This window comes from Nomascus leucogenys, chromosome 22a (genome assembly GCF_006542625.1).
Source record: "Nomascus leucogenys isolate Asia chromosome 22a, Asia_NLE_v1, whole genome shotgun sequence".
Classification (NCBI taxonomy): domain Eukaryota; kingdom Metazoa; phylum Chordata; class Mammalia; order Primates; family Hylobatidae; genus Nomascus; species Nomascus leucogenys.
The window spans coordinates 53,009,215-53,020,020 of record NC_044402.1 but is presented as its reverse complement, the minus strand read 5'-3'; the positions used below and the strand labels follow the sequence as shown (position 1 = coordinate 53,020,020).

The following is a 10,806-nucleotide window of genomic DNA, read 5'->3' as shown; positions in this document are numbered from 1 at the left end:
AATTGAACTATGCTAGGCTTTTGCTTTTTTAGGCCCTAACAGAAATTCCATGGCTTAGGAGATTAGGTACACCCTCACCACTCCACAGGGAGAATGGCCTGAACGTCAGAGTGAACCCCTAACCCCTTTCCTCTCTGAATGAGGCAAAGCTCAGACTTCACCTCTACCCTTAAACAAGGTACCCAAACACACGTCACAGTAAATAAAGGACATCCAGAAAATATCAGAGGCAGAGGTACTTTATTTGGCAATTTTAACATGACACGTAGAGAAAAGAACCCTGCCCTCCTTCACCAGCCTCCCCAGAAATCCCACCTTCCTATTTCAAGACAGAGTAATAACAGCACCATTTTACACGAAAGGGAACAGCCACAGCCTTGGCGCCATTTCTGGTTCCACTTTCCATGGAAGGGCAGAGAAGTATTACTCAAACCCCACCACTGGGTCAGAGATTAGACAAACAGCAGCAGTCACATCTGACCTTTTGCACACATGAGAGCCCAACACTCATCCTGGCTCCCAAGCCTTCCCAAGGTAACCCTGTCTCAGCCACCATCATGCAGATCTTCTAGTCCCCTCCTGGCCCACTCTGAGGAGCTGAGCAATGATGAGCAGAATCTTCATGTCTCTGGCAGGCGGAGGAGGGTTCCCGAAGTGGTAGAGATGCTGTGCAGGAGAAAGACAAGGCTGGAGCCAGACACCTAGGCTCAAGTTGTGAGGAGAACTTAGAACTTGGGAAGGGGTGCTCCCGGGTTCCAGAGAAGAATGAGAGCCACTGGCCTTCACTAGGAAACTAAGCGTGAGCTGGGAGGAAATCCCACCTTGGGTCATTGCTCCGTCATCTGCCAGAGGCCAGGGAAAGACTCACCAGTCCACTAGCTGAGCCCCAATGAGGTCGTGCACATGGTAGGTGAGGCCAAGCCGCACCACGACAGGCGCCCGCCGGCCTAGGAGCTCTGATAGGAGCAGCTCCCGGTACTTTGCCTTCCGGACCATGCCAAGGACAGCCTGGCGCCCTAGAGGAGAAGTGGCACAGGAGAGGGGAAAGGTGAATAAGGCCTAGAGGCCTGAGGAGCCACCAAAAGGTGAGGGGCTGCAGGCTTGAGCTGCACATGGGATACCTTTAACAAAGTACTTGATGAATCTCCCAGCTCCAGGCACAGCTAGCCACCAGCTCCCAGCATCTCGGACGGTGAGGACTCCAGCATTCACCAGATGCCTGAGGGCAGTGAGAAGCCATCAGAGATGAGGCCTGGGCTCTGAGAACCATCTCTCCTCCTCAGCCATTAATGTTTACACAAGTCTCCAGAAACATGGGCAATCATGCAAGAGAGACTGGATAGCAAAACCCCAACCTGGGGTGGTTCTGTGCTCGCACCAACTGCCTCTGTTGGTGCAGTTGCTTGTTCGAGGCCCCCTACCTGGACTGCCCTCCCTCCACTCTTTCTTTTCCTGCTACTATGACTTGTTCATTTAAATAGCTTCTCTTCCCTGACCATGTGTCCTGACACACATTCAGTCTCAGTACCAAGGAGAGGAATCAGGGTCTTCTGTGCTCCTGCCACTGCCTAGGCAGACCGTGCCATGGCTCCCACATCTCTCTTGAGAGTGTGTCTACCTATGTGAGACCAGTGCTATAGATTTTCAAATGCTTTCACATATTCCATGGGTTACAAAGTAGGAGGCCTGAGCCAGATACAGCCTCTCAAAATTAGATTTTTATTTAGCGCCTGCCCAGTTGTTTTTTAGCTTTGGGTTTTTTTTGTTGTAATGTGAATGTTTAGGGGTATCCCAGCTCCTACCATTCTCTATCCTCTTAGTCCCAGTATGATTAACATCAAGCTTTTACGGTTCCTGCCAGGCCCCTGTGTGCTTTTGATAAGCCACCAAGAACTGAATTCTATTCCAGGGCTCTTTCTAAGGCCCCAGGTAAGACAGGCCTCCTCTCTTGTGGGGAGGAATACAAACTTGGGTCATTTTATTAAAAAGAAGAGTCAGCTTTTTGGCAGCTTTTCTGGCAGGTTCACCAAAAAAACAGAAGGACAGGCTGGATGGAACTGGAGGGAGGCAGGGAAGCGCCAGATGCCTGACTTTGTTGGTTCCACAAGTCTCACGTGATTTCTGAGTCCCTGAAGCCAAAGGTCTGTGTCATTTGGTCCTGCTGGAAACTAAGGTCCCCACAGGCTGGAAGTACTGAAGCTAGAAATTTCTGCACTGCCCCAGCATACGGTCGGCCATCACAGGCCTTGAGGACCTACAAGCAGAGATGAGAGACATGGTCCGTCCCCACCCTCGCTCTCCACCAACCTCCACCCCCGGGACAGCATTTCTCTTCCTGTCTTACCTCTTGCTCAGATCCTTCCACCTCTCATACCCTTCTTCTTCCTCCTCCTCTTCCTCCTCCTCCCCCTCTTCCTCATCTTCCTCCTCCTCCCCCTCCTCTCCTCCCCCTCCTCTCCCCCCTCTTTACCCCCTCACTCCTCCCTCTTTCCCACCTGTCTCTCTCCCTCATATTACTATTTACCAGGGCCCTGTCCCCTCTCCATGGGATGTGGGGGCAGGGAAATTCTTTCTTTTGTTTTTATTTCTGTTTCCCAACTTCCCTGTCTCCCCCAACCTGTGCCCTGCCCCCAGCACCCCTGACACACACAGTCACATACTCTGGTCCTGTAGTCCTCAGTGAAGATAATTCCATGGGCATCCAAGTCGAAGCCCAGCTGGACGATTCTGATCTCCCCTTGCTCTTGAAGCTCCTTCTGTCTCCACAGAGAAGGGAGTGAAAAGAGGTATATCAGGGTAAGATGCTCTGCTATACTCTGGGCACCCTCAGGCAGGGAGATTTTGTTTGCCAATATTGGGGCATTTTCTCTTAGTAAAGGAAAAACTGTGTGAGAAGATAATCAGGTAAATGACCAAGCAGCCTTTTCCAACTAGCTACCCACATTCTCATCCACCTGCCTTATATATGGTCTATCAAAGAGTCAATATAATTTTCTAAGACTAGGCACTAAGATAAAATAGTGATTAAGATGCAGGCTCTGGCTTCAAAACATTAACAGTCTAAATTCTGGGTAGGGTAAGGTGGGGAGGAGTATGGGATTCAATGTTTAAAACAAATAAAAATAAACCAGGACTTCTGTTTACGAGAATACAGCAAGAACTAATCCACCTGTTGAAAATTAACTAAAATGCTGGATAAAATGTTATTTTAAAATTGTTTAAGACCAGGTACAGTGGCTCATGCCTGTAATTCAGCATTTTGGGAGGCTGAGGTAGCAGGATCAGTTGAGGACAGGAGTTCAAGACCAGTCTGGGCAACACAGTGAGACCCCCCATCTCTACAAAAAGTGTAAAAACTTAGCCAGGCGTGGTGGCAGAGACCTGTGGTCCTAGCTACTTGGGAGACTGAGGCAAGAAGATCACTTGACCCAGGAGTAAGACTTGACCCATACAGTAAGCTATGATTGCAACTGGGCAACACAGTGAGACCCTGTCTCTTAAAAAAAATTGTTTAGACACTAAACAATTTTTCCTGTTATCACAAGATAACAGGAATTACCACTAATATAACATCTAAGTAGGCCGGGCGAGATGGCTCAAGCCTGTAATCCCAGCACTTTGGGAGGCTAAGGATGGATCACCTGAGGTCAGGAGTTCAATATCAGCCTGACCAATATGGTAAAACCCCGTCTCTACTAAAACTACAAAAATTAGCCGGGCGTGGTGACGTGTGCCTGTAGTCCCAGCTACTCAGGAGGCTGAGGCAGGAGAACTGCTTGAACCCAGAAAGTTGCTGTCAGCCGAGATCATGCCACTGCACTCCAGCCTGGGTGACAGAGTGAGACTCTATCTCAAAAAATAAAAATAAAAATAACTGGGGCCGGGCACGGTGGCTCATGCCTGTAATCCCAGCACTTTGGGAGGCTAAGGATGGATCACTTGAGGTCAGAAGTTCAAGACCAGCCTGGCCAACATGATGAAACCCAGACTCCATTAAAAATACAAAAATAGGCCAGATGCGGTGGCTCATGCCTGTAATCCCAGCACTTTGGCAGGCTGAGACGGGCGGATCACGAGGTCAGGAGATTGAGACCATCCTGGCTAACACGGTGAAACCCCGTCTCTACTAAAAATACAAAAAAGACGACAATTAGCCAGGCGTAGTGGCGGGTACCTGTAGTCCCAGCTACTCGGGAGGCTGAGGCAGGAGAATGGCGTGAACCCAGGAGGCAGAGTTTGCAGTGAGCCAAGATCATGCCACTGAACTCCAGCCTGGGCGACAGAGCGAAACTCCGTCTCAAAAAAAAAAAAAAAAAAAATTAGCTGGGCATGGTGTCAGGTGCCTGTAATGCCAGCTACTTGGGAGGCTGAGGCAGGAGAATCACTTGAACCCAGGAGGCGGAGGTTGCAGTGAGCCAAGATCATGCCACTGCGCTCCAGCTTGGTGACAGGGTAAGACACTGTCTCAAAACAAAAAGTAATTGGAACATGGACGGCATTTATTAATCTAGGCAAATCTGCCCAGAACATTTTCAAAAGTAACTGGGCGCATAAGGAAACAAAACTCAAAGAGACAATAAAAACAAACCCCAAAAGACAAGTAATAGTGGAATTATCAAAAAGACAATTTAAAAAAAAAAAAAAACAGCACTTTGGGAGGCCGAGGCGGCAGATCATTCGAGGTCAGGAGTTTGAGATCAGCCTGGACAACAGGGTGAAACCCCATCCCTATTAAAAATACAAAATTAGGCCAGGCGAGGTGGCTCACGCCTGTAATCCCAGCACTTTGGGAGGCCGAGGCAGGCGGATCACGAGGTCAGGAGATCGAGACCACGGTGAAACCCCGTCTTTACTAAAAATACAAAAAAATTAGCCGGGCGTGGTGGCGGGCGCCTGTAGTCCCAGCTACTCGGAGAGGCTGAGGCAGGAGAATGGCGTGAACCCTGGAGGCGGAGCTTGCAGTGAGCCGAGATCGCGCCACTGCACTCCAGCCTGGGTGACAGAGCGAGACTCCGTCTCAAAAAAAAAAATAAATAAATAATAAAAATAAAAATACAAAATTAGGCCTGGTGCGGTGGCTCATGCCTGTAATCCCAGCACTTTGGGAGGCCAAGGGGGGCAGATCACAAGGTCAGGAGATCAAGACCATCATGGCCAACATGATGAAACCCCCGTCTCTACTAAAAATACCAAAATGAGCTGGGCATGGTGGCGCGTGCCTGTAGTCCCAGCTAATCGGGAGGGTGAGGCAGGAGAATTGCTTGAACCCAGGAGGCAGAGGTTGCAGTGAGTTGAGATCACACCACTGCACTCCAGCCTGGGCAACAGAGTGAGACTCCACCTCAAAAAAAAAAAAAAAAAAAAAGGAAAACCAAGGGAACAATGACCATAGCAGTCACCTCCCAGGGACATTCTGATCAGAGACATTTTGATCAGAGAGGGATATATGTGGGATACTGGCCATGTTCTATAGTTTGACCTAGAGAGTGGCTAGATAGGTATCTGCTTTATAAACATCATTTAAATTATATATGTTTATATTTTCATTCTGCAACTTCTAAAGGTTTTTAAAAACAAAAGCTAACACTGATACATTAAAAACAACAAATACTCCTTAAGGAATGGTTCCATCTGGCATGCTTCCTCACGGGAGACCTAGTCAGGGAGACTAGCTCACCTAAAGTGAGCGCTAGACTGCCTTCCTTTTCTTCCCTCTTTTCTTGAAAGATCACTATTAACCTTCTACCTGCTAAATCCAATGGACAGATTTCAGTTCTGGGTTTTTTTGTTGTTGTTTTCATTTTTTTAGAGACAGGATCTCCCTCTGTCACCCAGGCTAGAGTGCAGTCGTGCAATCATAGCTCACTGCAGCCTCAAATTCCTGGGCTCAAGCAATCCTTCTGCCTCAACTTCCCAAATAGCTAGAACAATAGGTGCACACTACCATGCCCAGCTAAGAATTTTTGTGTTTTTTTTTTATTTATTTAGTAGAGATAGGGTCTTAGTTATTTAGTAAAGATGGGGTCTCACTTTGTTGCCCAGGCTGGTCTCAAACTTTTGGTTTCAAGCTATACTCCTGCCTCAGTCTCCCAAAGTGGTGGGATTACAGGCATGAGCCACCACACTCAGCCTAGATTTCAGTTTATATTTTACTTTACCTCTTCCCTCTTCTTAGACCACTGTCTTGAATCACAGGTTCTAATACTGCCAACTACTTCACTTTCTCAAAAATCTCTTTACTTTCACAGTAGGCCTCTTCCTGGGTTACTTTTTTTTTTTTTTTTTTTTTTTGAGACAAAGTCTAGCTCTATCACCCAGGGTGGGGTGCAGTGGTGCTATCTCAGCTCACTGCAACCTCCGCCTCCCCAGCTCAAGCAATCCTCCCACCTCAGCCTCCCCACTAGCTCTATAGGCGCGTACCACTACGCCTGGCTAATTTTTGTATTTTTTGTAGAGATGGGGTTTTGTCATGTTGCCCATGCTGGTATCAAACTCATGAGCTCAAGAGATCCACCCACCTCGCCCTCCCAAAGTGCTGAGATTACAGGTGTGAGCCACCGCGCCGGCCTCTGGGTTCCTCTTAACTCAAGCAAGTCCCTCTCTGCCTCTGTCACAGATTCCTCTTCTTCTGCTTTCCCTTTATGTCAATGGATCTCAAATTTTAAGGCACACTTAAAAAGCACTTGAGGCAGTTCAAAAATGTGGAGTCCCAAATCCCGCCCCAAGAGAGCATAATTCATTAACCTTGGATGAGTCCCAGGAACCTGTATTTTTTTTTTAACAAGCAGCCCATGTAATTTTGACACAGGCATAATAATTCAGCTCATATATTCAGTAACACTGCCTTAAATGATGGTGTTTCCCAGCATTGTGGATTTGACCCTATTAACTTCCACTCTAAACCTGGAGGCCTTAACCACGGACCTCGGAGAATTAGTAAAATATTTCCCCCTAACTGTACATACACCCTATGTATATGTGGCATACGTGCATTTTCTGGAGAGAGATAGCCATAGCTTTTATCACCTTCTAAAGATTACAAAAAGGTTAGAAATCACTCCTCTACCCACTTTTCCTACTGGATCTCACCACATCCACAGAATTAACCACTTGCTATTCACACCTCCATGACTTGTAATTCTATTATCACTGGCCCAGAATTCTCTCCAAGTCTCATATCCAACTGTCTAATACCTTTGTCTTTGGATGCTCCACATGCACCATCAACTCAACTTGTACAAAATTAAACACATTATCTGTAGTCCAACAACTAAATGTGCTCTTAATACCACCAGCCACGCAGTCATCTGGAAAGTCTGAGTTGTCCTGGACTCCTCCCTCTTCCTCACTCTCCTCTCCCTCCCTACTGCACTGACCTAATTTAGGCCTTCACCACTTCTCAGATGCAGTATCTTCTTAGCTGACCTCCCTGCCTCATCCACTACCTCCAATACACCATTCCCTCTCTCTATGATATTCTCTACCAGCCCATCGCCTCACTGTAAGATGGAAACAACACTGATGTACAAGGCCTGTCATGATCTGACGTCTGACTGCACTCCCAGTGCTGTATGTTCGAACCATGCCCCTTGACTCGGTTTCCCCAAAAGCCTCGTTCTTCTACCTCCATGATTTGAAATGCCCTGTACTACCTGCGGGCCTTTTAACAGGGTCTCTGTGGCACCCTAGTGCCTGGCACAGTGCCCTCGCCTGAAAGGCCTAATGCTTGCTGAACGGCTGGGGGAGTGACTGAGTGACAGGAAATTCCAAGAGTTAGGAAAGGGGCTTCCGGCGGTCGTACCGACGCCCCTCACCAGCTGCCGGTCGGCCACGGTCCTGTCAGGCACGAGGCTGTACACCTGGCTCCTCAGCACGATGGGCGGCAGCGCGTCCTCAAACAGGCCTCGCGGGAACAGCTGCATGAGCTCTGAGACAGCCGCGCGCGCCGACCCTGGACAGAGAAATCGGCTCACGGACAGGGAACTGGGGCGGGGACGCGGTTCTAACAAAACTCTCGGCTACCGGAAGCGAGGCCCCTCCCAGCGGAGGTCTTTAGCCCCGCCCCCGGGGTTGCCATGGTTACCTGGCTCACCCCGAAGAGGATCCGACTCCATAGGCCCTCGCTTCCGCCGCCTCTTAACTCCAAAAGTCTCCGGGACCAGGTGATGCCTCTTCCGGCTCATATCCCGGGATTTTATGGTACCGGGGAAGGGGTAGGAATGGAGGGAAGAGAACCTGAAAATAGGGTCTTCCGGCGCAGAGCAGTGACGTACGGTCTCCCCGGGCGTCCCTCCCAGACCAGGTGATGACGAAAGGGGCGTCAACTTGTCATCCCTCAGGCCCTTCAGTGCTGGGAGGTGCGGTGGCAACGCAGATACCAGCACCACCTCCGCTGGGCCGGGCCCCACGCCGGCCGCGGATTGGCTCCCTCCAAGGGCACGCACGCTCGGGGACTCGTTGGCGGCGTGGAGGAGCGCCGGTGGCCACTTTGTTATCAACCTCCTTCGTGAAGCTCACACCTCCCCCGCCCCGGGAGGGGTTTGCCCGCCACTGTCGCTGAATGATTGCATCATCGAAAGCATAAAACCACTTTTGCATCCTTCGGCCTCTGGCGTGCCTGCCATGACGTCATAGCTCTGCGGAGGTGGAAGTTGGGAAACTTTGAGGTAACTGGATTCTTGATCTGAGCGCAGACGTCCTTCCTAACCTCACTGCATTTGGAGGACCTGGAGGGAGGGTGGGTGAAGGGCAAGGAAAGAGACAGGATGAGAGCTTGGCCGCGGTGGCGTCTGAGGGGCCTGAATGTTTCAAGGCCAGAGCCTGGCGATCAGGTGGCTCTCTTAGTCCTAAACCAGTCATCCTTCTCCAGGCCTCCTCTGTAAAATGGAAACTCTGTCCCCCTGCTTCCCTTAGGACCTCATGGATCCCAGGGGGACTAAGAGAGGAGCCGAGAAGACAGAGGTAGCTGAGCCTCGGAACAAACTACCTCGTCCAGCACCTTCTTTGCCCACAGACCCTGCCCTCTACTCTGGGCCCTTTCCTTTCTACCGGCGCCCTTCGGAACTGGGCTGCTTCTCCCTGGATGCTCAACGCCAGTACCATGGAGATGCCCGGGCCCTGCGCTACTATAGCCCACCCCCCACTAACGGTCCAGGCCCCAACTTTGACCTCAGAGACGGATACCCGGATCGATACCAGCCCCGGGACGAGGAGGTCCAAGAAAGGCTGGACCACCTGCTGTGCTGGCTCCTGGAACACCGAGGCCGGTTGGAGGGGTGAGCAAAGCGTGACAGGCAGTGTATCTGGAGACCCGTACCTACCCTCTAAAATTAGAGAGCCAAAGCCGGGGTGAGAATCAGTCCTTAGAAGAAACAAGACTATTCTTCGAGGGGAGCATCTCACTAATGCTTGTGTCAGACCTTCAGCCTGTAACTCCTGCCTCTCAGGGGTCCAGGCTGGCTGGCAGAGGCCATAGTGACGTGGCGGGGGCACCTGACAAAACTGCTGACGACACCGTATGAGCGGCAGGAGGGCTGGCAGCTGGCAGCCTCCCGGTTCCAGGGAACACTATACCTGAGTGAAGTGGAGACGCCAAACGCTCAGGCCCAGAGGCTTGCTCGGCCACCGCTCCTCCGGGAGCTTATGTACATGGGATACAAATTTGAGCAGTACATGTGTGCAGGTGAGTTGCCCCTGCTTCATAGCCCCCTTCCCCTTCCCAGAAATTGAGAGCCCTCCACCCCTGCTGCTGCTTCTCTCCTTGTGCAGACAAACCTGGAAGCTCCCCAGACCCCTCTGGGGAGGTTAACACCAACGTGGCCTTCTGCTCTGTGCTACGCAGCCGCCTGGGAAGCCACCCTCTGCTCTTCTCAGGGGAGGTAGACTGCACAGACCCCCAGGCCCCATCCACACAGCCCCCGACCTGCTATGTGGAGCTCAAGACCTCCAAGGAGATGCACAGCCCTGGCCAATGGAGGAGTTTCTACAGGTTCAGGATCGGGGTGGGCAGGGCGAGAGCTTAGACTTGAAGGCTGGGAAAGAGACTTGGGGAGGAGGGTGAAGGCAGAATGGAGGGTGGATGAGGGGTCCCACTGATCCCTTGCTTTTCCTGACAGACACAAGCTCCTGAAATGGTGGGCTCAGTCATTCCTCCCAGGGGTCCCGAATGTTGTTGCTGGCTTCCGTAACCCAGAGGGTTTTGTCTCTTCCCTCAAGACCTTTCCTACCATGAAGATGTTTGAATATGTCAGGGTAAGGGAATGATGTTGCAGCTCCCATCCGTATCCCCAAACACCAAGACCACAGGTCTAGCATCCAGAGCAACAGCCTGCCTTCCTCTCCTCCCACCACCCCCACTGCCAATCTTCTGCCTCCTCCTCTGCCTGCTCCAGAATGACCGTGACGGCTGGAATCCCTCTGTGTGCATGAACTTCTGTGCCGCCTTCCTTAGCTTTGCCCAGAGCACAGTTGTCCAGGATGACCCCAGGTGAGGCTTTCAGCTCTGTTCCTCCCCCTCCCCTCCGGATCCCAGGATCCAGCCTCTGGCCCTTAACTGATGCCTCCATCTGCCCCCCAGGCTCGTTCACCTCTTCTCTTGGGAGCCTGGCGGCCCAGTCACTGTGTCTGTACACCGAGATGCACCTTATGCCTTCCTGCCCATATGGTATGTGGAAGCCATGACTCAGGACCTCCCATCACCCCCCAAGACTCCCTCCCCCAAGTAGTAATGCTTTAGAGGGAGGCAGTCATATCTCTGTGTGCAGATAATAAAAGCATATTTCTAAGAGGTTCTCCTGCTGTCTTCTT

At 50.9% G+C, this 10,806-nt stretch overlaps 2 protein-coding genes across 3 annotated transcripts; one reads left to right on the top strand and one right to left on the bottom strand.

The window, feature by feature from the left end:
• Positions 1 to 223: 223 nt before the first annotated feature.
• STK19 (serine/threonine kinase 19) lies at positions 224 to 8,614 on the bottom strand. Its single transcript, XM_012503066.2, has 8 exons — positions 8,379 to 8,614; positions 8,084 to 8,290; positions 7,815 to 7,951; positions 2,661 to 2,756; positions 2,115 to 2,254; positions 1,122 to 1,219; positions 869 to 1,016; positions 224 to 666 (listed from the first exon to the last, which is right to left on the bottom strand). Exons 1-8 carry the CDS (start codon positions 8,596 to 8,598, stop codon positions 621 to 623), a joined length of 1,092 nt encoding a protein of 363 aa, XP_012358520.2. The 5' UTR covers positions 8,599 to 8,614; the 3' UTR covers positions 224 to 620.
• Positions 8,187 to 10,791, top strand: DXO (decapping exoribonuclease). 2 transcript variants are annotated; one of them, XM_012503064.2, is made up of 7 exons: positions 8,187 to 8,666; positions 8,914 to 9,275; positions 9,447 to 9,682; positions 9,769 to 9,988; positions 10,116 to 10,251; positions 10,392 to 10,486; positions 10,577 to 10,787. In XM_012503064.2, the coding sequence occupies exons 2-7, from the start codon at positions 8,920 to 8,922 to the stop codon at positions 10,722 to 10,724; spliced, it is 1,191 nt and encodes a 396-aa protein (XP_012358518.1). In that variant the 5' UTR covers positions 8,187 to 8,666; positions 8,914 to 8,919; the 3' UTR covers positions 10,725 to 10,787. The 2 variants fall into 2 exon arrangements, with proteins under 2 accessions (XP_012358518.1, XP_030658384.1); XM_030802524.1 differs by lacking the exon at positions 8,187 to 8,666 and having other exon boundaries at positions 9,111 to 9,348; positions 10,577 to 10,791.
• Positions 10,792 to 10,806: the final 15 nt, after the last annotated feature.

Excerpts from the sequence above, each read along its gene's own strand:
- STK19 (XM_012503066.2), bottom strand. The coding sequence starts at position 8,598 with ATGCAAAAGTGGTTTTATGCTTTCGATGATGCAATCATTCAGCGACAG. Across the intron at positions 2,757-7,814 it reads CCGTGGCCGACCGGCAGCTG|AAGGAGCTTCAAGAGCAAGG; the intron begins GTGAGGGGCGTC and ends CTGTGGAGACAG. Across the intron at positions 667-868 it reads GGGGCTCAGCTAGTGGACTG|CATCTCTACCACTTCGGGAA; the intron begins GTGAGTCTTTCC and ends TCTCCTGCACAG.
- DXO (XM_012503064.2), top strand. The coding sequence starts at position 8,920 with ATGGATCCCAGGGGGACTAAGAGAGGAGCCGAGAAGACAGAGGTAGCT. Across the intron at positions 9,276-9,446 it reads CACCGAGGCCGGTTGGAGGG|GGGTCCAGGCTGGCTGGCAG; the intron begins GTGAGCAAAGCG and ends CCTGCCTCTCAG. Across the intron at positions 10,252-10,391 it reads AGATGTTTGAATATGTCAGG|AATGACCGTGACGGCTGGAA; the intron begins GTAAGGGAATGA and ends TGCCTGCTCCAG.